Here is a 19899-nt window from a genome sequence, read left to right as displayed (position 1 = left end):
AGAGCCGGTCTCGGCGGACTTTCAGCCGAGCCCCGGTTTGACTCGGGACTCGACCCGAGAGCCGGGATCCGAGCTGACCTCCGCAGGGTCTGCAAACTCCTGCTTTGTATCTAAACACAAACACGTGCATCATTCAGGCAGCAAATAGTCGTTAATCTATTCTACTCCGTTTCTTTTTGCACTATTCTTATTTTTGTTATGTCCTATAACTATAAGAGCTTGGGACTTAAGCTTTTCATTGCCATTTCTACCCTGAAGCTACTGTTCAGTGTTCATATGACATTAAAGCCTTTGAATCTTGAATCAAAATAGTTAAATTTCAAATAGACTTTAATGTTCTCAATAATTAGAAAAGGCCTTTAGAGTTACTGATGATGTATAAATTCAGTTTATTTGAGTTAATGGACAGTGCAAACTGCAGAGTTACTGCATATTTCTGCTCTTTTCTCAACCCAAACACATAAATAATTAATAGGTTGTTTTTCTATAGGCGTACTTACACATTTTCAAAAATAAAAAAAGATTGGTGTTACTGATGCGTAGCTGTGTTAAGTGTATCCGAGTGAAGAGACAGGGCACACACATGGTTAAAAAGCCAGGATCTGTCCCTGCAGGCTGAGACCTCCTAAAATAAATCAAAGCAAAATCAGAGCCGAGCTTAAACGTGTTAGACATAAAGGATAACACAAATAAGTCAAGCAGTAGCAGCAAGAAAGTTTAAATTGGTTACTGTAAGATCTATGTTAGTTGTCTGATCTGAATTGGAATAATATCCCCCTCTCTTGGACCTGGGTGAATGGTTGAAGGCACTTTTCCGAAACCAAATAACACCAATGTTTTTTCAAGTAAATGTGTTATACGACGACTGGAAGTGAGCCAGAGAAGAATCCTCACCTTGTTTTTTTAGGATACACTAATGTCAAAAGGGCCAAACAGAAAAAAAAGTAGATTGGAGGAAGAACGCAAACTCAGTGATACTGCAAAGCTTTTATCTACTGTGTAACGTGGACTTAAAAGGCAGCTGCTCCAACTAAACTGTGTCCTGTTCAACTGTTACATGTTTTTTAGTGAACGTTTGTTGTTGCTTTGTGTTATTTATTGGTCTGTAGGCAGTCCATGGTTCCTGCCAGTCCAACCATAAGGTCTACTGATTGTTCTGGTTTCTTTATCATCTTCTGAATTCATTGTATTTTGTAACAGGACGCTCCTAAGCAAACCTACATTCTAATGTTACATCAAATGTTGCTTTGTTTTCAAACGGCCCTTATCAATACAAAATGAAAAGTGCAATACATGCATATTAAAAGCAAATGCTCTGCACTCAAAATGTGTTTTGCAATGTGTAAAACCACAAAGAAGTCCAAAACGAATTTACACATTTAAGATATTGGAAGATAACATTTACAAGGAAAACACATTTTAGTACATAAGACTTTTAATAAAACTAACAAAAGGATTCGGAGTGATCTTACATATTATTTTAAGTTAATATTTAGGTGAACAATTCAGATTCAAACATACTAAAATAGAAAAGTAAATTACATATTTCTTACCTCACTCTAGTACAGGAACTTAGCAAACAGAAGGTCAATGACAATGAGGTTTTGCAGAGTCTTTAAGCTCTTGAATTACTTTCTTTTTTTTTTTTAAATGATAACATGTTTAAACAGTTGTAGACCAGTTCATCTTTTAATAAACCCAAATTAAAGAGCTTCACATTAATCAGAAATGTGTTTTAATATTATTATAATCTCTTCTGGAGCCACATGAGAGTATATTGTGTGAAGATGAAGCGGTGCAGACTGCCACCAAGTGTTCCTGGCATGAACTGACACAAGCCGCAATAAGTGACACAACTCAAACTCATACACACCTTTTTTTATTTATTTTCAACATTAGAAAATACACATCACACCCACAGAAGACAAACGGCTACATTCTTGGAACAGTGACCTATTTTCAGTTTTACATTAAAGCAAACATTATCAAGCAAACATCAAATACATGTATTTTATCTGAACTAAACCGACAGCTTGTGGTCGAATATGTAGAGAAGTTACACACAGAAACATTTCCTTTAAGGCCGATGTATTCAATATGGTGTAACAACAACTGTTGATTCTCACAGAGGAAATGTTAGGATTTTGTAGGAAATTGGAGACGGCGGTGCAGCCAGATCACGGCACTAATGTAAATTAGGCAGAGCTGACAGGCAATTGAATGAATCCTCAATGCCTGTCAGCTCTGTGTGGTTCGTACTGTGATCAGACAGAAGCACCTGTTGCAGCAAAGCTGCTGGAAGATGGATTCAACACTGAAACGTCAACAAACAGGCAGCTGGTGCGAGTGTTTTTCCCGTGTGAGAGGATGTGATGGTAAAAACAACATCTGGGTTTTAAGGGAAATGACAGGACAGTACAATGAAAGGCACTTTGAGTGACATGAGTGTTCTGAAGGCTTTGTGGATGAATTCAAACAAAAGACAAAATAAATCCTTCACAAACTCTGCTGGACAAATCCACCCACAAGCCTAAAACGCAAGATTATTTAAAATGGTGATTAATCTTACTATTATTTTCTTAATTAGTAGACAATTAGTTTGGCTTGTCCAACGAGCAAAGTGCTGTCTTTAAACACCCCAGAACCCGGAGATATCAGAATTAAAAAGGTTTTTTGAATGGCTAAGGATAGATTTCTCAGTGGATTTACACCTATTAACTGTTAATGCTGCTTTGGTTGAACATGTCTTTAATTGTGGGGAAGGTGGGGGGGGGGGGGAAACAACGTATTTTTAGCTAAACAGTAAAGAAGTTTGATAGCAGGGTTCTTAAACATAAACGCTAAACATCAGATTTTGGTATACATTTAAAAAAAAAAGTCAAAACACTTCTTTCTTCATTAAAAACGTCACGTATATGTTTCATAATCATGCTCAATAGATGCCATATAGCTAACGCACGTTTTGAAGCGATATGCTGTTCTGTTTTTATTGGAGGAAAGCCTCTCTTTCTTGCTAATTACATTACATGTCTTTTTTTTTTTTTTTGCTAATGTTCACACATGTTGTTTGGGATTTCCTGGGATATGCAAGAAAATCAGTAACTGAAGTTGTCTCGGGGTAACGATATAGAGCAGTGTAAAAGCCCTGTAGTTGGATTTTAACTTTAAACGGAGAAATGTGACCACACTGAAGGAGTTTGTCCAATAAATAAAAAAGCCTTTAGATTGAAGGATCTTTACTTGATGGTCTGAAGTGCCCCCTTGTGGTGAAACAGAGACATTACAGACTCAGCTACCAAACTCTTGACGTATATTCCTTTGCTACAGGTAAATTTGAAGCTACTTTATGAATAAAAGAGCCCTTGTTTACTCCCTTACCTTTGAACACATTCAGTGTATATGTCAGGAGAAGAGGTGAAAAGGGATCTGATATCGGATTCAAAGAGCGCTGCTGCCCTCTAGAGGCTCAGTAAGGAAAGTACAACTGAATACATCAAGGTGACAAAAAGAGGATTGGGAGGAAACTGTGTTCAGATGTTGTTGATGTTGCAGTTGAGGAATGTTTTTGTGTGTAAAGGACGCACGTTTCCTCTGAATCCAACACTGAACACTGGGCTGCTTAACGTACTGTTTGGACATTGCGTGGCACTAAATCCTTTGTGCGTTTTCCTTTTTGCTGTATTTGTGTACACTTCTCTGATGGCAGGTATGTGTGTGTGTGTGTGTGTGTGTGTGTGTGTGTGTGTGTGTGTGTGTGTGTGTGTGTATGTGTGTGTGTGTGTGTGTGTGTGTGTGTGTGTGTGTATATGTGTGTGTACTTTGGATGGAAGTGGAGCCGGATCTTTAGTCGAATCCTTGCCAGTCGCTCTGTTGAGAGTCGTACTCCAACTCCACCCCGATGCAGCGCACCCCCTCCAGCAGCATGGGCGTACCGTGGTGACGATCTGTATTAGTGACACAGAGACATAAATTCACGTTAAGAAAGGTTTTTTAAAACACTTTTCAAACCATAATAGCAATGGGTGAAATACTTAATCAATCAATAGGTTTATGCCGTCTAAGGTAAGAGCAATAAAGGTGATTTAAGTAAATTTGTGGTACTTCTATAGTGGTATATTTTCAGTTTCTACTTGACCACATTGGAAGGCAAATGAGGCACATTTACTCTTACCAGGGTTCTTACACCTTTTCCAAAGTCAAATTCAAGCACTTTTCAAGCATTTTCAAGGTGCATTTTCCAGCTTTTCAAGCATCTTACAGCTGTTCTAAATTACATATTTATATACACATACTCAAAGGATTATTTCCCTACCTCACATTAAATCAGATGTTCTTTATGCTATAAACAACCAAATGTGTGTTTCGTGATAGCCTTCTACACGAGGATGAAAAAATAAAGAAAAGAAAACTAAGTTTAATATTTCAAAATTAGTGATCTGTACGTAGACTGGGCATTCCATATAACCTGTCTGAGCCAATATAAAACAATCAGCCAAATAACCTTTCAATACATTATTGATTACTATTTTTGAGGTACTTTTAGGTTGGCAGTAAACATAAGTCAGAGGTAACTGGTGTACTTTGACTCCACTACATGTATTTAATCCCTTTAGTTACTTTACAGATGTGGATGAATGATGTGAAATATAATCAAGTGTTAAATCAGACTTTTGTTCCACCTGGAGTAAATCCACAAGCTACCCTGCAGTATACAAAGTCATTCAAACTAGCTGCACCTTTACCAGCTTTGAGAACACTTTCATGATCAATCATTATAAAACATATCATATATTATTCTGAAATGGACCAATCTGCACAATGACCACTTTTACTGTCGTTACTTCAACTATATTTTGATGAGAATACTTTTCTACTTTCACTTGAGTAACATTTTGAATGCAGGACTTTTACTGTAACAGAGTATTCCTACACTCTGGTACTCTGGTACAAGATCTGAGTACTTCTACTTTTACTAAGTACAAGATCTGAGTACTTCTACTTTCACTCAAGTACAAGAGCTGAGTACTTGTACTTTTACTCAAGTACAATATCTGAGTACTTAGTCCACCTCTGGTAGCGTATTAGCCTGAATTGTAGCCAAATAATCACGCAGAGCTGCATAAAAATAGACTCACAATGGTAACAAGTGGAAAATAATATTTACAAATGTGTACAATGATTTGTAGGTAATTTTGACTACTCAAGACACCTGACTTATACATCTTCAAAGGAAGACTGTGTTCATTCCACCATTACAGTTTTACTTGTATAATACTTCAATTTTAAATAAAAGACAGTTTGTTTTCATCTGTTTTCAAATAAACAAAGTATTGGCTTTCACAATATTAAACTTGTTTCGGCAAATTCAGATGATAAATACAACTTTGAAGCTTGTAGCGGCATAATTACAAGCAGAGAACGGAGTAATTTAACGTCACAGCAAGCATAACAACAGCCGGTATTTCTTGAAAGTGTTTCCCCGGTACACAAACGCAAAAATACACAAACACACTCGCGAGCTTCCCCCGGACAATACAAACGAAAATGTGTCTTCGGGTCAATGTGACTGATTTCGATAGAGCAAGTCACATTTGGTTTAGGCATGAAACATACTACCAGTAGAAATACATTGCTTTCAAAATCGCTCTGTGTCGAATCAATAGATTATATTTCGTGACTATAACACGAAATGCCGTGAGTGCTTCATCCTCTGAACACCAAACGATGGCGACTGTAACGCACATAACATAGGTACGCTCCTCTGAAATGATTTTCCCCTGCAATTATTATTATCCCTCAATCGAGTTCGCTATTAATCTAAAATGCTCTACTACGGCGTACCTTTCATGTGGCTCGTCAGCGCAGACTCTCGCATCGTTATTTTTGCAAACTTTGCAGGAGGCTACTCGTGGGCTTGACCCTCGTCTTAGCCATGGCTTGTATTTGTCTTCTGCTAGCCAACGCTCGTTGAAACTGCAACCTCCTGGCACACTGTCATCTATCACTCTCATCAGAATGCCCAGGTCACACGTAACACAAACACTTGCAGGTCGCACATAGCGCGGGAAGGCCGTAGCGGAGCTGTTTTATGTAGAAGCGAAGCAATTATTTTCTTTAATCTAAAAAGCGAACTATTCAGTCAGACAGAAATGTATTGTAAAAGTAAAGCATTTACATTTTCAAGCACTTTATCTCAATTTCAAGCACCATTCCCAAAATTCAAGCACTTTCACAACCTTGAAAACACCACGTCAAATTTCAAGCATTTTCAAGGATTTCAAGCACCCGTACGAACCCTGTCTTACTTAGGAAGGTAGAAAGAAGGTCAAATACTTGCTACTTTCTCAACTCTGCACAGATGTAAACACCAATACAATACCAATACACAATATGAATTCTGTGTAAATGTGTCATTGTTAACTTTGGAAAGTAACTGAAAATCACAGACGGAGCCTAGACTCATCTGATTTTGTAAAAGGAGTGAGAGGAATAGGTTTCTGACGTCCATCTGTTGATGTACGCTGGTAGTCTCACATCTAGCCTGTTTTGCCTTAAAACTCATCAGAAGGAACGCTCACAGGACGCCATTGAAGGGACGCAAGAATGGGAAGAATGTGTCCTTTTTTTCCTTGTGAAAGTTTTATGTAGGCAGACAAAAAACTCTGGAGTAGAGCCACTGACTCTTGGCTGAGATGCAATTTAAGAGCCTGTTTCTCAAGGAGTGTGAGGCTTAAAACATGTGATTCTGACTGGATTGAACCAGCAGATAGTAGTAATAAGGATCAGTCCCACTTTGCAGGAAGATAATCCGTGTAGTGTGCACACCGAGAAGTGGAGAAGGAACTGACTGAGACGCTCGCTTTAGGGCAACCCTTCCCCCTCAACTCTGAAGTATCCGATTACATGGATAAGACCCTCCCCCAGTGGAGCACGTTACCCTCACGTCTGCTGCAGAGCACAACACAATAGACAATCACAGAAATCAGAACGGGAGATAAAAAGCTCCCTCTTTACTGCGACACACCGATTTACTGCTTCAGCTCTCAGTCATGGTGGTTATGGGCATGTCTACGTTAAAATAAGAAATGTATGGTACATTTAACACGTCCACTGAAGCTATTTTTAACCACTCGGGTCGCAGGTTTCACAGTGGGATGTTTTAAAACCACAAATAAAATGAAAAAAAAAAAATAAGGTCTCTCTGTGATTGGTCGTGCTCGCTTATAAAATATGTTTACTGTACTTTCGGTAGCATGAAAGCATTGGTGGTTCAGTGGTAGAATTCTCGCCTGCCACGCGGGAGGCCCGGGTTCGATTCCCGGCCAATGCAACATCCTTTTTTCCCCGTTATTATGACCACGGTCACGACCGGGAGCAATAGCAGCCGACACACATGGCATAGTTAATGTGAAAAAAATACTTTTTAAATATTAGAGCTGCAACATACAGCTCATTTCAGCATAAACTCATTATTTTCGCTAAATGTATTTTAAAAAAAGAAAAGAATGTGCCCCTTTAAAATGTTCATGAGCCCAAAGAGGCACCTTTGAAGTGCGTTTATTGAATCTACCACTGATTAAATAATAAAAAAAAATCCAAACCTTCAATTTGAGGACATAGTTTTTGCCCAAAAATGATTTATTAAGTAATAAACGATAATAAAAAATATTAATTTCTTAAACGCTTCTTGTATCCCACCAAAGTTAGCACCAATACAGTATTGGTGTATTTCAACAACACTGAACGTACCCCCCCCCGCCCCCCCCCCCCCAATGTCATTACACTGTTATATCATCCTCATCCAGTCACTGATCTAAATGCAGGTTAGCAGCTAAGAGTAAAAGCAGAGGCAGAGCTTAATCCTTTGATTTGGTCGCCATCCAGACCTCAATTACACACATCTGGACGGATGTTCAGGCCATGGTTTGTGAGTACAAATAAACACAAAAACCTCATGAACACATATGTATGCGTATAGGAACACACAATAGCTGTACTAAATGCACACCAGAATTAATGGTGACACACAAACGACCTATTTTCCTAATTCTCCATCTGCTGACACACATCGTCTGATTCAGTCTCAGTGGAATAAATGCACATTCATTGCAGGAGCTTATTGCCTCAGAGAGCTTCTTCGTTGACAAACACATACACAAGAATGTCATTTTAATCTAAATAGTAACATTTCATATATCTATTTGAAAAAGGGCTGCTGGAGATTAACTTGATTTATTGACAAGTGCTGTTGAAGTGGTTTTGACTCGGAGTCACCAGCAGGAGGCAGTAGCACACAAATTAAAATAGTGTGAGCTCTGTTTCAAAGTTTTCACTTCAAAATTGAAATAAGAAACTACCAGATGCCAAAGTAAGTCTGTAAGTAAGTACGTTTTTAAAACATGATCCAATTATTGTCAAAGAAAATTGAAAGATTGGGTCAGGGATTAACATGTTAGTGTCAGGCAGAGGTGGGAAGTAGTGGAGTACTTTTACTTCTTACATTTTGAACACGAATACCTCTACTTTCTACTTCTTACATTTTCCAAACAGGCTGGTTCCTTTAGTTTGAATGTGTGTTTGGTGGCATGATCATTATTATTTAGAGTCATTGCGTGCCTATTGATTTGAACACGATCCTTGTATCCATCATTTCCTGGTCTTCTCTAAAGAAGAGGGACCAATGAAAACGTTGTCATGTTGCCGTTGTTCAGCATGGAAACATTCATTAGCTAACAATGACATTATTGTTCTATTAATATAAAGGGAGGTCAGGTACTCTTTTGGGTACCTTTTACTTAAGCACATTTCGAAGCCCATACTTGTGAAAGTTATTATTATTACTATGAAGCTGTGCGTAATAATAAGTCTTACTTTTTGTTTGTATCTTTGGGGTTTTGGATTATTGGTTGGACGAAACAAGCGGTGGAAAGATAATTTTAGATAATAATTGTGGCTAGTTTACTATGAAACATAGAAAGGGCAGTTCCACTCAAGCTTTTTATATCCAATTTAAAGTTGTGCTACTTATTTCTGCATTGACAAAGTCTGTTTCTTTTTTAAACACATTTCTATCTCCGTTATGACCTTTCTTTTCGTTTTTAGCGGTTATGTGTAATTGCATTTGAATTGCCTTTGTGTCTGATTTGTCCCATAGAAATAAATGAACCTTAAACTTTAAACGTGAATGAGAATACACTTTCACTTCCCGAACGTTCAAAAAGATAACAAGAGCTCATCTACAAGCTGCAGGGTGTTGCAAAGATAATAACTTGTATGAGTAAAGCAGCCTCACCCATGACTCTGGCGTGAACTTTGACCTTAACGCAGACGTCCTGGTTGGTCTCGCTCAGCAGCAGCACCTCCTCACACAGAACGCCCTCCTGCTGCGCCATGTACTCACACGTCACCTTCAGACCTCCTGGGAACACACAGAGAGAGAAATACAAAGAGAGGTTGTTTTTATATCTCACATTTCATACCCCAAAGCTAGCAAAGGGCTTTCGGGAAAACACGAGTAAAAGTACAAGAAACAAACGGTAAAAACAATAAAACGCCTGCAGAGTAAAACGATATAAAAACTGAAAAGGCACACGATAAAAACGGTAAAGAGAACAGAATAAAAATGTATGAATACCTCTTCAAAGTGGCTTTTAACGTGTTGTTTTATTGCTTGATTTTAAAGTGATTTTTACTATAGCGCTTACAAAATAAATGTATTATATTATTAATACAGAAAAGTATGAATATATTAAACACAATGTAAGCTGAGAGTGTAATCCACCAATCAATCAGCTTTATTTGTGACATGTGATCATACAGTATACAGAAATGTAACCCCGATGGTATAAAGGGTGTTACGGTAAAGTAGAAGCAAAGGTCAGTAAGCTGCTTCAGTTTCATTTAGGGGGAACGAATCCAAGTAACATTAGACGATCACCTTTGGCACAAATCTGCAGGTTTAGTGACGCGGGGGGAACGAACCCTTTCTGGTTAGTCGTACAATAGATGTTTAGAAGGTTTACCACCTCCGACAACAGGGATACAACACGAACAGGAAAGTGTCTGAAAGGGAGTTTAGTTTCTGTGATTCCTCAGAGACGGATTGCTGAGCTAACACTGTCTGTTCCTGTAATCCTAGGCCATCTGGTCCTGCACGCAGCTAAACATAATAATGGTGCAACAAAAGAGAATGACTTCACATCAGCTCTTCCTGCAACAAAGACAGGCTCATACTTAACTTATGGAACTCTGGATAAATGTTGTCTTGTATATACGACTCAGGGGAAAAACCCCTGCCTTTTTAAAGCTCCTAACTTTGAGACACCTTTTTAAAAGGGTTCAACAAAAGAGTGTTGTTTGCAGCTTGAATGAACATCAAGAAGGAGCAAACACATCTCAAAATGCAACATAATAAGATAATGTTTGCCAGAAGGCTGAGCAAATTGTCCACTAATTGTAAGATTGGTGGTTTCGAACCCAGGTTCCCGCACTCTGCATGTACGAGAGTAGTTTGGTAAGATACTGATCCCCAAATTGCTCATGTCTGTAAACATGTCACAGTAGAGGCACAACATACAAATATGAACCTTAAAATTAGCATAATATGTCCTCTTGCATTGGTGGAAAGACTTAGAAGAAGCTACATAAATGCAAGTCCATATATGTTTACAAAATGTTGGATGATAAGATACAAAGATACGATATTTCTGCTGCCTTTGCTTCTTTCACTTGTCCTTTCTGATTGAAAAAGCTATGACTGTTGTTTGCCCTGGATTTAGCATTTAGGAAGTTGTATCTGTGCTGCCTGAGAGAAAGACTGCAGACACAACCAAGGGCTGAAAGAAGTTCCCCCAATCTTCAGGTAAAAGATATATTTGTATCTGTCTTAAATCGCTGAATTCCCTCTGACCCCAACTGTGAGCACAGTATACCTGCTTTCATTAGCAGTTAATAATGTAGATACAAAAGGTTAAAAGGGTTGGAGACACCATGATTGGACCAGCAGACAAGGTAAAACTAAGGTGTAAAAACACAGGTTCCTCAACAATGCAATTACAAGACATAAAACACATTTCAAAAAACAACAACAATACAAAAATGGTGCAAGCTCAGGCGTTAAGTAGTCTTAGTGGGATAACACTTTAGTCCTGATGCTGAGGTACGGCTTATGAGACGGCAATATAGAGTTTAGTGTTTGTTAAGTTTGAATAGAATCCAAGGCGAGTCATTTGACTAGATTACTATATGTGATCAAACATTTAGCTATGGTATTAACTTAAGCATGTTTTCTTCTGTGTTCATAATGCTTTCTTTAAAATGTATACGGACACTGACATGTTTATTTTATAGTTGTTCATCGTCCTCTAACCGCCTTACCCTCTGGTGCCGGTGTGATATCAGTGATCCGGAGGTGAGGACTGGGCACTGGCGCTGGACACACATCCTTCCCCAGAGCCGGGACATCGGGCAACGTGAACACTATTTCATACCGGTGCTGCGTCTTTAGGAAGCCGACCTGCAGAGAGGGAGTTAAAAAGGAAAGAGTTGGGATTAAGAGGAAAAACAATGGCCGTCTTTCACTCTCACTCAAACTTTGGGCTAATCCTCCTGTGACATACGGAGAGAGGGATTTATAGTGAGAGAAACAGGCCTCACAGTGCATAAAGTAAGTCCAGTACGGCTCAATAAATAAAGGATTATTTTATATGAGGGAAATGGATAAGTAATTCTCATAAGCACTGGCAGAGTTTTCCTTGAGGGAGTCCTCTAATTGAAATCATTTGTTATTGCTCGGGCGATCTTAATCCCCCTCACCTCTGCCAAATTGGCAATTCAAGCGCGAGCTCCAGGATTTCAATCAAGTCCAAAATCTTCCAATAATACTAATCTCGTGTGGATAGATTTGGAAGTAATACAAGAGCTTAATCTTACTCATGGTCATACCTTCTACAGCAGTTTGGAGGATGACACGCTCAAAAAGCTCTACAACCCAAAACATGGACCCCAAGGGAGGCAAAATTCTAAGTTGGCCGTACGTTTTTTTTCAGATATTTCCAGATATTTTCCAGAAGAAGCACTTACCGTTAAACATTATATCCAGATTTAATCAAAAAATATTTAATTTAAAGGAATTTATGGTCACAAAAATTGAGAGATTTTAATTGATAAGTTGATGCAAAGAAAAACGTTTGATTGATTAATTATTTATCCGGTCACAGCTTGAGGAAAGTGATTATGTTCTGCTTCTTTCTGATTTCTATTACTGACCTTTAAATATCCTTGGGTATTGGGACAACTGGTTGGAAAAAAATAATTCCCCATTGCATCTGGGAACTGATTAATTGAAGAAAACATCAACCAATAAATCAATATTGGCCTTATACAAGATTATCCATTAGGTTGTACGAGTGAAACCCAATAAATAAAGAAGAAATAACTGACGTAACCAAACACAACACTGGATGTTTCTCAATCTCGTGGACGCTTGCTTGGTGGCACATGTCTTCCGGCTTCAGAAAAGCGAGGCAAGAATACTTCCTGGCATTCGGAAAACGAAGAGTGGAGCAGGCTAGCAAGTGTGCAGGTGTGAGTCATATGAGAGGCACCGCCTTACATTTTCCGCCAGAGATTTGTAGTACCCCTCAATGCAGTGCGCAATGCCTCAATGAGCTCAATAATGACTATGTCTGTGGTTATTTAACATTGACTGATAAAAGTCAATAAATGAGTGTTAATCCCAGTGTGTACAACATCACATGTCATTTAATTGTTTTCAAAACGTTAGCCACATGCTAATGCTAACCGGAAATGAAGAATTTTCAAAATAAAAGTGTTAAATTAATAGTTAGTGTGAACTTCCGTTTTTTTCAGAATAAAACTGCTTTAAATTAAAACCTTGTATTTAATTTAAATTACGTCATATCAACATTGATTTTAATTTCTTATAGTAGGAGAGGTTTTGGGGTTTAGGTTTGGGAGGGAGGAAGGAAGATTAGGATTAGGTAAAAAGGTAGGGAGTGGTTAGGGTTAGGATGGGGGAAGGGAAGGGTTAGATTGAAGGGAGGGAAGAGAACTGGGTTATGGCTAGAAAGGATCCGTCTAGTGTAAATATGACGTCACGTTCTCGTTGTAATCGGAGCGGCTCGGAAACACATCTACAGCAGTAACATGATGCAACATACACATTAATGCAGCAGCAATATTAATAGAAAAACATCAGACATAATAGTAAAACACTGCAAGGGAACATTTTATTGCACCAGGAGCTATCTTGGGACTTTTACTGCGACAACGTTGACTTGCCTGTGAATAAAAAATAAACCATAGTGTTGGTGATCTACAGTGTTGTCATTCTTCTTTGAACACCAGCAAGACCGCTAACACCCTATTTCAACAATCACACTCCCTGTCATTGACATAATTAATATATAGTTTAGCTTCTCACCATCATTTGCTGTGGCCAACTGATGTTAACGATTGTAACTGAAAGGCTGCCTGCCAAACGTAAACATTCAGCCACGTGACATTCAGCCAAACTCTCGCGAGAGTTTTACACAAGACGGATCCTTTCTAGCCATAACCAGAGAACTGCTACCCGGGAAACAGGATGCAACGCGTCATATGTGAAGCTCCGCCCACGTTGAGCTCCCGCCCACATTGAGCTCATTGAGGCACTGCAGTGAGGGGCTTCTCACAGATTTTGTGAAATTGGTCTGTGCGCAAAGCATTGTGGGGATTTTAAGACCGCAGAGTCTACACATGTGCAGGCTCAACATTTCTCCAAACGAAGCACGCCGGGCTCGGTAAAATTCCAAGTATGCTGGACATTGGAACAGTCCTTCGGCGGCACTCGATGACGTAGTATGCTTGAAATAGTGGCTCGGGAGCAGCTTTACTCGAGATTGAGAAACACCCACTGTCTCTTGTTGCCACTGAATAAGGAACAATTCACACCTTTTCAATTAATAAAATCCACAATGCAAAATGCAAAACGAGACTATAAAAGGTAGGGAAGAATGAAAAGAGCAACAGACAGGTGAAGGGAGGGGAGTGATGTGTAGCCTAGTGTAAAACAAAGAGAAACATTCATGAGGGAGTCATCACAGAGCCGATTGAAGAAAGCTTCACAGGAGGCGAGATAAAAAGGAGAGACACAGCGAGAGAGAGAGGAGGAGACCGGAGGGAGGTGCATGCAACGAGAGATAAGTCTAAAACCCCTAGAGCTGGAAATGGCAGATTAGCCCCAAAGGACCTCCAGTTAGAGCAGAGGCTGCAAACAGCATGAAGTGAGAAGAGAAGCAACACTGCAAGAAAAACAATCATTCTGTATAGTCCCACGCATGTCCAGACACTCAGAAGAGACTCGGACAAATGTATTTTAAATGATTTTATACGGCACATTTCAACGACAAGAGACTCAAAAGCAATAACCGATATGAGAGATTTCAGTTACTTAACATTTGTGTAAGATTGCAGAACTGAGCGATGACACAAACGCTGTGTAACACTGGGAGTAAGACACACCCAGAGACACAAACGGCTCATCGTTCCTCCCAAGCAATTGAGCAATTATTTACACAACTAACGGGGAAATGCCACACATTTGATGAACTTGTATATCCAGTTAACCAATTGGATTCAGTCAGTAGTGAATATGAAACGCCATCTCTCTTTTTCATTTGACTATGAGGTCTTGAATACATTCTGGTTTACAGCTGTTGGCAAAGCTAGAATTTAAAATGTATTTTGCTGCGACAACTCCAGATGGTGATTTGAATTCAGTGCTGTCATGCATCTTAAACAGATGATCTAACTTGAGCTAAAGTCATATTCAGGGTAAGCATAACTTGGTAAACACACCAGAGTTACTGAGAAACTCCTAGGGTGACTGTAGTGAGTAAACATTGTGTTCTGGTTGCTGGCTCTAATTATGCTGGAAACGCAACAATCACATATCACCCGCTTGACAAAGTTGTTGTTAGGAACGTATTAGCAAACAGTTGTCAATTAAAACATCCAGAATATATGAAGCAACATTAGCATTTATTTGGAATCTCCACTTGTTTTATTGAAATGCAATGTTCACGCTCCTGTTAGCTCTGTTTTGGTCTCCACCTCCTCCTGACCTTAATATCTTTACATGCAAACTTTAGATGCTCCTATGTTTACGAAACAGCACAATACTGTGGATTTTTCAGTGCTTTTTTAGTGTAAACTCCTGCCTATCGAACGTTTAAAAGGTGCCACTCAACAACGCTGACAAGAACAGGGTGACTGACCCAAAACAAAGGGTGTCGGTACAGACTCCTTAAGAAACAATGCAAAAAAGAGAATTGAAGGGTAAGATACAGGTGATCATTCTTAGTAGTTTAGTCACTATGTACCCTGCCTTTCACAATACATGCAGAAAGTAGATTCATAAAATGTTGATAGGAGTTGCTTTAACCCTAAATAAAACATCAGTATAGCCTCTCTAATATTTTATTTTATAGCACTGCTTCCTGAAGGCAGCTACACGTCCTTGCATCCATTATCTCGTAACCAGGTTACTCACAATAACACGATTCAGTCTAAAAAAACACAATCATAAACATGTCTAATTCACCCAACCTGAAATGGCCACTGCAGCAGCACTTCTCCTGCTGATCTCTCTAACGCTGACAGCTTCCCATTAGCATCCCATAATTCACCATCTTCACCCACAGAAACATTACCACGTATAAAGTGAGGTTTTTACTGACTTACTACAGTGAAATTCAAATTAGCTTCATCAAAACTGTTATTCATACAGCTGTTGCATGCATGCTTTCCATCCCACACACTCCCACCTCGTCTTTGGTCTGTGCACCCCCCCCCCAGTCCATTTCCATAGCAACAGCAGCCCTCCCCTTAGCTCCACAATGAGGCTCAGACAGGACTCTGCTCCCACTCTGTAAGAGCTTCCACACTCACACTCACACGGACAGGCTGCTCTCTAACTGTGAAGGTCACAGCCAAGTTTGTAGTCCATTTAAACGACGGGTACACGCAGCTTTTAATTGATTTGGCTTTGAATGCGTTTTAAAGCTTAGATACAATGAGCTTGTACACAACTTCCCCTTGGGCTTTTGGTTTGACTGAGAAACAGTAGAAAAGGAAGGCTAACCTGAAAGCTTTCTGAAGGCGTCTGTCATCTATTTAGTGCACTTCACCCTGGGGAAGTCATATTAACATTTAAGTGCGTCATTAAGAAAATTAAAAGGTAGAAGGAAATGGGGTGAGAAATTACAAAGTTAGGTTTATTAAGCGTTAATAATAAAACGGAGAAGTAATTATAAAAAAGACAGCTAAAGTCATAAAATGATTCTAGGTGTGCCAGCCGCCATAGATAGAAAAAACCATGACTTGTTAGACATGTTGACGGTCCTCTATCTATATTGAAATCAGTACGATAAGAAGCTATTATCCAGCTGTAGCCAAAATACTTATCGTTTATTACTTTACTAAACATCCTTCAACTAAACTGTGTCCATGCTCGCAGCTCTGTGAGGCACATCAGATCTTTAACCCTTAGATGCCCTTAGAGTGACTGTACCCTACACTCTTCTATAAGTGGGTCTAAAAGGACCCGTATTAGAATAATATGTGTTTTTATGCCATTTTTGTCATTTTGGTTAAGAAAAATCACAACTATAATATTTAGTATTATGCATTTTTTACATTTAAAAAAAGAAAAAACGTATTGAACATATTGTCCCAAAGATCTCTGCTATTCTGAGACCCTCACAGTATTCCAGTCCCTTTTCAATACTCATCTCTTCTCCTCTTGTCTACTCATAGCCCCCCTCCCCCCCATCAATCCATCCCGGTTGATCAAGTTTGATATTCCTATACCCCCCACCCTAACCTTCCCTTATATCGTAAAGCGATGTTGAGTCCTTGTAAAGCCCTATACAAAAATGTATTATTATTATTATTATTATTATTATTATTATTATTATTATTATTATTATTATTATACTGACAGGTATCAGATCTTGCTATGTAAAATAATCTTCCTGAGAGGTGTCGCTTGTGATGTCGTCTGTGTGGTCTACAGTGAATGTATTCCTGACAGCCACAGGTGATAAGAATCATAGGATCCCATAGAAAATGCATGCGGGTCATTTTTGACCCACTTATGGAAGCTCGGGGTAGTAATACAAAAACTACAATTTGTTAAAATGTAAATTTAAAATGTGAATGGCATGATATCCAAAACATGTTTGAGGAATAGCTAGAATATGAAATGATACAAATGTAATTACAAAGATACTTTAAGAAAACCACCTCACCGGGTAAAAAAAAGACCCACTTATGCATCTAAGGGTTAAGCTGAATGCTAACATCAGTACACTAGCATGCTCATGCTAGCATGCTTTCTAATTAGCGTTGAAGCGGATAATAAGGTTTTGAAGGAATGTATTATTAAAGATTTAACCTTGTATGGATATCTGTACTAAAAGCTAATCAATACAACAGTTGCCAAGACATTTCACTCCCTGTATTTTCAGTGTAAATAAAAGTTAAATGATGAATTCACAACACTGTTAATTCATAGAGGTAAAAGCCCTAAAGAAATGCTACTGTTCGAGAACAAGGATTAAAGATCTGTAAACAGCAACCTCTCAAAGCTTTGTTTTAATTGAGCAGTTCATCTTTCTCTCATCAGCAGCCTCCATGTTAATGAAGTCTGAAGAAGTAGAAGAGATACTTTATTAACCCCACACGGGGAAATGCAATTTGGCAGAGCTGAAACAAATTAATTGTCACTTATGTGAAATTTAAAGACACAGACATTAGTTTCCCTTTCCATGTGATTTGATTTTTTGAACTTTTTGAAAGCTTTCGCCACCTTGTGTTGCCGTTGCTTGGCTCCTCCATTGAGCACCTGCAGGGTTTAAGAGCTGACAGCAGCGAACAGATGAGGGGTCTGATATCATTGTTCAGTGCCTTTATAGCCCACAGAGGAGATTAACGCTGATGAGGAAAGACTTTAATCTTCTCCTGGATGTTTCGCAGATAAAGCTCGTCAGTGCTCGTACATACTGAGGACACTAACCCCCCGCTACATCAAAGAGTTAACTTCTGATATTATATCCATCACTTGAAAAACATGGAACATCGAGCGTCTAATTAGGACTGAGTGCAAGACTTTCACGGCCAGATATAAATGTCTGAAAAAGTTTCAAACTTTGATTCCGTGGTGGTAACAAATCTGTTTTCATCTATAGCTTGGTTTGGCTTGGGGTTTCAGTTTAGAAACCTGCTTCCTGCTCATGTTTTCTTCCCTGTTTTACAGTATATCAGGCGTTTTTTAATTGCCTGGTTTCCTTCTGAATCGGATCCACAAAGACATTATAACCCTGGCAGGAAGATGGACTTGGATGAAATGATCTGCTGTACATGGTGTCCATGAAGCAGATGGGACCTGAATAATGTCTGTAGGCAGAGAACTACTCCAGAACACACTTTCTGATCCAAGGGAGCATGTGAGGATGCCAGCTGATAACTGAGTCGGTGAAAAGGATGATCATTATCTAATGAGGATAAAGATATCTAGTATTTTAGTGTGACTCAATAAAAGCAATCAAGTCTAGATTATCATGTTAATTATTTGCTGCATGTAAAGCCTGATAATAGCCATAGTATGTGTGCCTGTTATGCACTGACATTGCTTTTCAATGTAAGAGTAAGGCATGACATTATGTCTCATGTATTGCTTTTAATCACTTCCCTCCATGAGTTTTCTAAAGTCACAACTTGCGCCAAGAATGCTCAACCGTAGCCCAAATAATTACTTGGCTAGGTAGTGTAGTATTTCCATTAAAATCATATTAACTCCTAAGATTCTCTTGATCTGGGAGAGAGATTGAATTTTTTCTGCCGTTTTACAACAATTTATTTTGAGATTAAAACCTGAATACAAAGACAATGCAAGGACACTAAATGAACTGCAGCTCTGTAAGATGAATACAGGGAGTATCAGTAACAAGTCAGAAATAAGTGTTTCTTAAAATGAAGTATAAATATGACATTTTGAGGGATGTGAAGCTTGGAGAAAAGTAAATAAATATTAAATATGAGATGTAGGCAAAATGTGGACATATTTTACTCGTTCAAACTTGTTATGAGTGTTTTTTTTTTTGGAGGTTAAACACACCTTGACCATGAAGTTGCCGTCATCCTCCGGTGTCACCATGACGATGGAGTCATGCAGCTTCTCGTCAAAGTGAACATGTGTCGGGTGTGCGGCGGCGGGGGATTCCTCTGAGAAGCGAACGCCTCCTGTCTTGGCACAACCTGAATGAGAGGGAAGAGGAAAGAGTCATTGAAGGTCGGACGTGAGCAAAATCTCCAACTGGATCCCATTTAATGGAAGAAAAGGCGTGTAAACCTGTTCCACTCAAGTGTTATAACTATAGTCTAGAGCAGGGGTTTTCAAACCTTTTGTTTATGCGGACCACTTTTTATTATCAAGGATTTTCGCGGACCACCTCATTTGCAAACCGTAAAAATAAGTACATATATAAACGTAGTGCCAGATTCCAAGATTGACGGCGAAGATTAGCTGGTTTTAGGCTCTCGTTAGCCAGTGTCTCGTAGCACAGAACTGGCAAAGGCTCATCTTCAGTGCCTGTGTAGGTAAATCCCAGTTCCAAGTAGTTCCCATTGTATTTTCTCTTAATCTTCCCTTTCTTTGTTTTTTTCTGCGAAATCTGGCTTGTAGATGTCTCCGACTCACTCTCATTATCTTCATTAACGGTAACGTTAACCTCTTTTCTCTTCAGAGACTGATGCTAGCCACCGATCCATGTTTGTGGTTTTGCACGCACACACGTAACCATGGGTAACCAGTGGTGAAATTAAGTGTTGTCCATA

The 19899-nt window shown here is 39.0% G+C and overlaps 1 protein-coding gene across 1 annotated transcript in view; it reads right to left on the bottom strand.

Annotated features, from left to right (window-relative positions):
• Positions 1–1863: 1863 nt before the first annotated feature.
• The window catches only part of adisspb (adipose secreted signaling protein b), a 28353-nt gene continuing 10317 nt past the window's right edge, over positions 1864–19899 (bottom strand). Inside the window, exons 3-6 of the mRNA XM_079669685.1 lie at positions 19181–19320; positions 11377–11515; positions 9293–9418; positions 1864–3944 (exon numbers count right to left, since the gene is read on the bottom strand). Of these exons, the coding sequence (XP_079525811.1) occupies positions 3844–3944; positions 9293–9418; positions 11377–11515; positions 19181–19320 (506 nt within the window). The 3' untranslated portion in view covers positions 1864–3843. The remainder of the gene's footprint in view (positions 3945–9292; positions 9419–11376; positions 11516–19180; positions 19321–19899) is intronic.

This window comes from Notothenia rossii, assembly GCF_949606895.1.
Source record: "Notothenia rossii genome assembly, chromosome: 3".
In the NCBI taxonomy this organism is placed as follows: Eukaryota; Metazoa; Chordata; class Actinopteri; order Perciformes; family Nototheniidae; genus Notothenia; species Notothenia rossii.
This window is presented reverse-complemented; position numbering and strand designations above follow the sequence as displayed.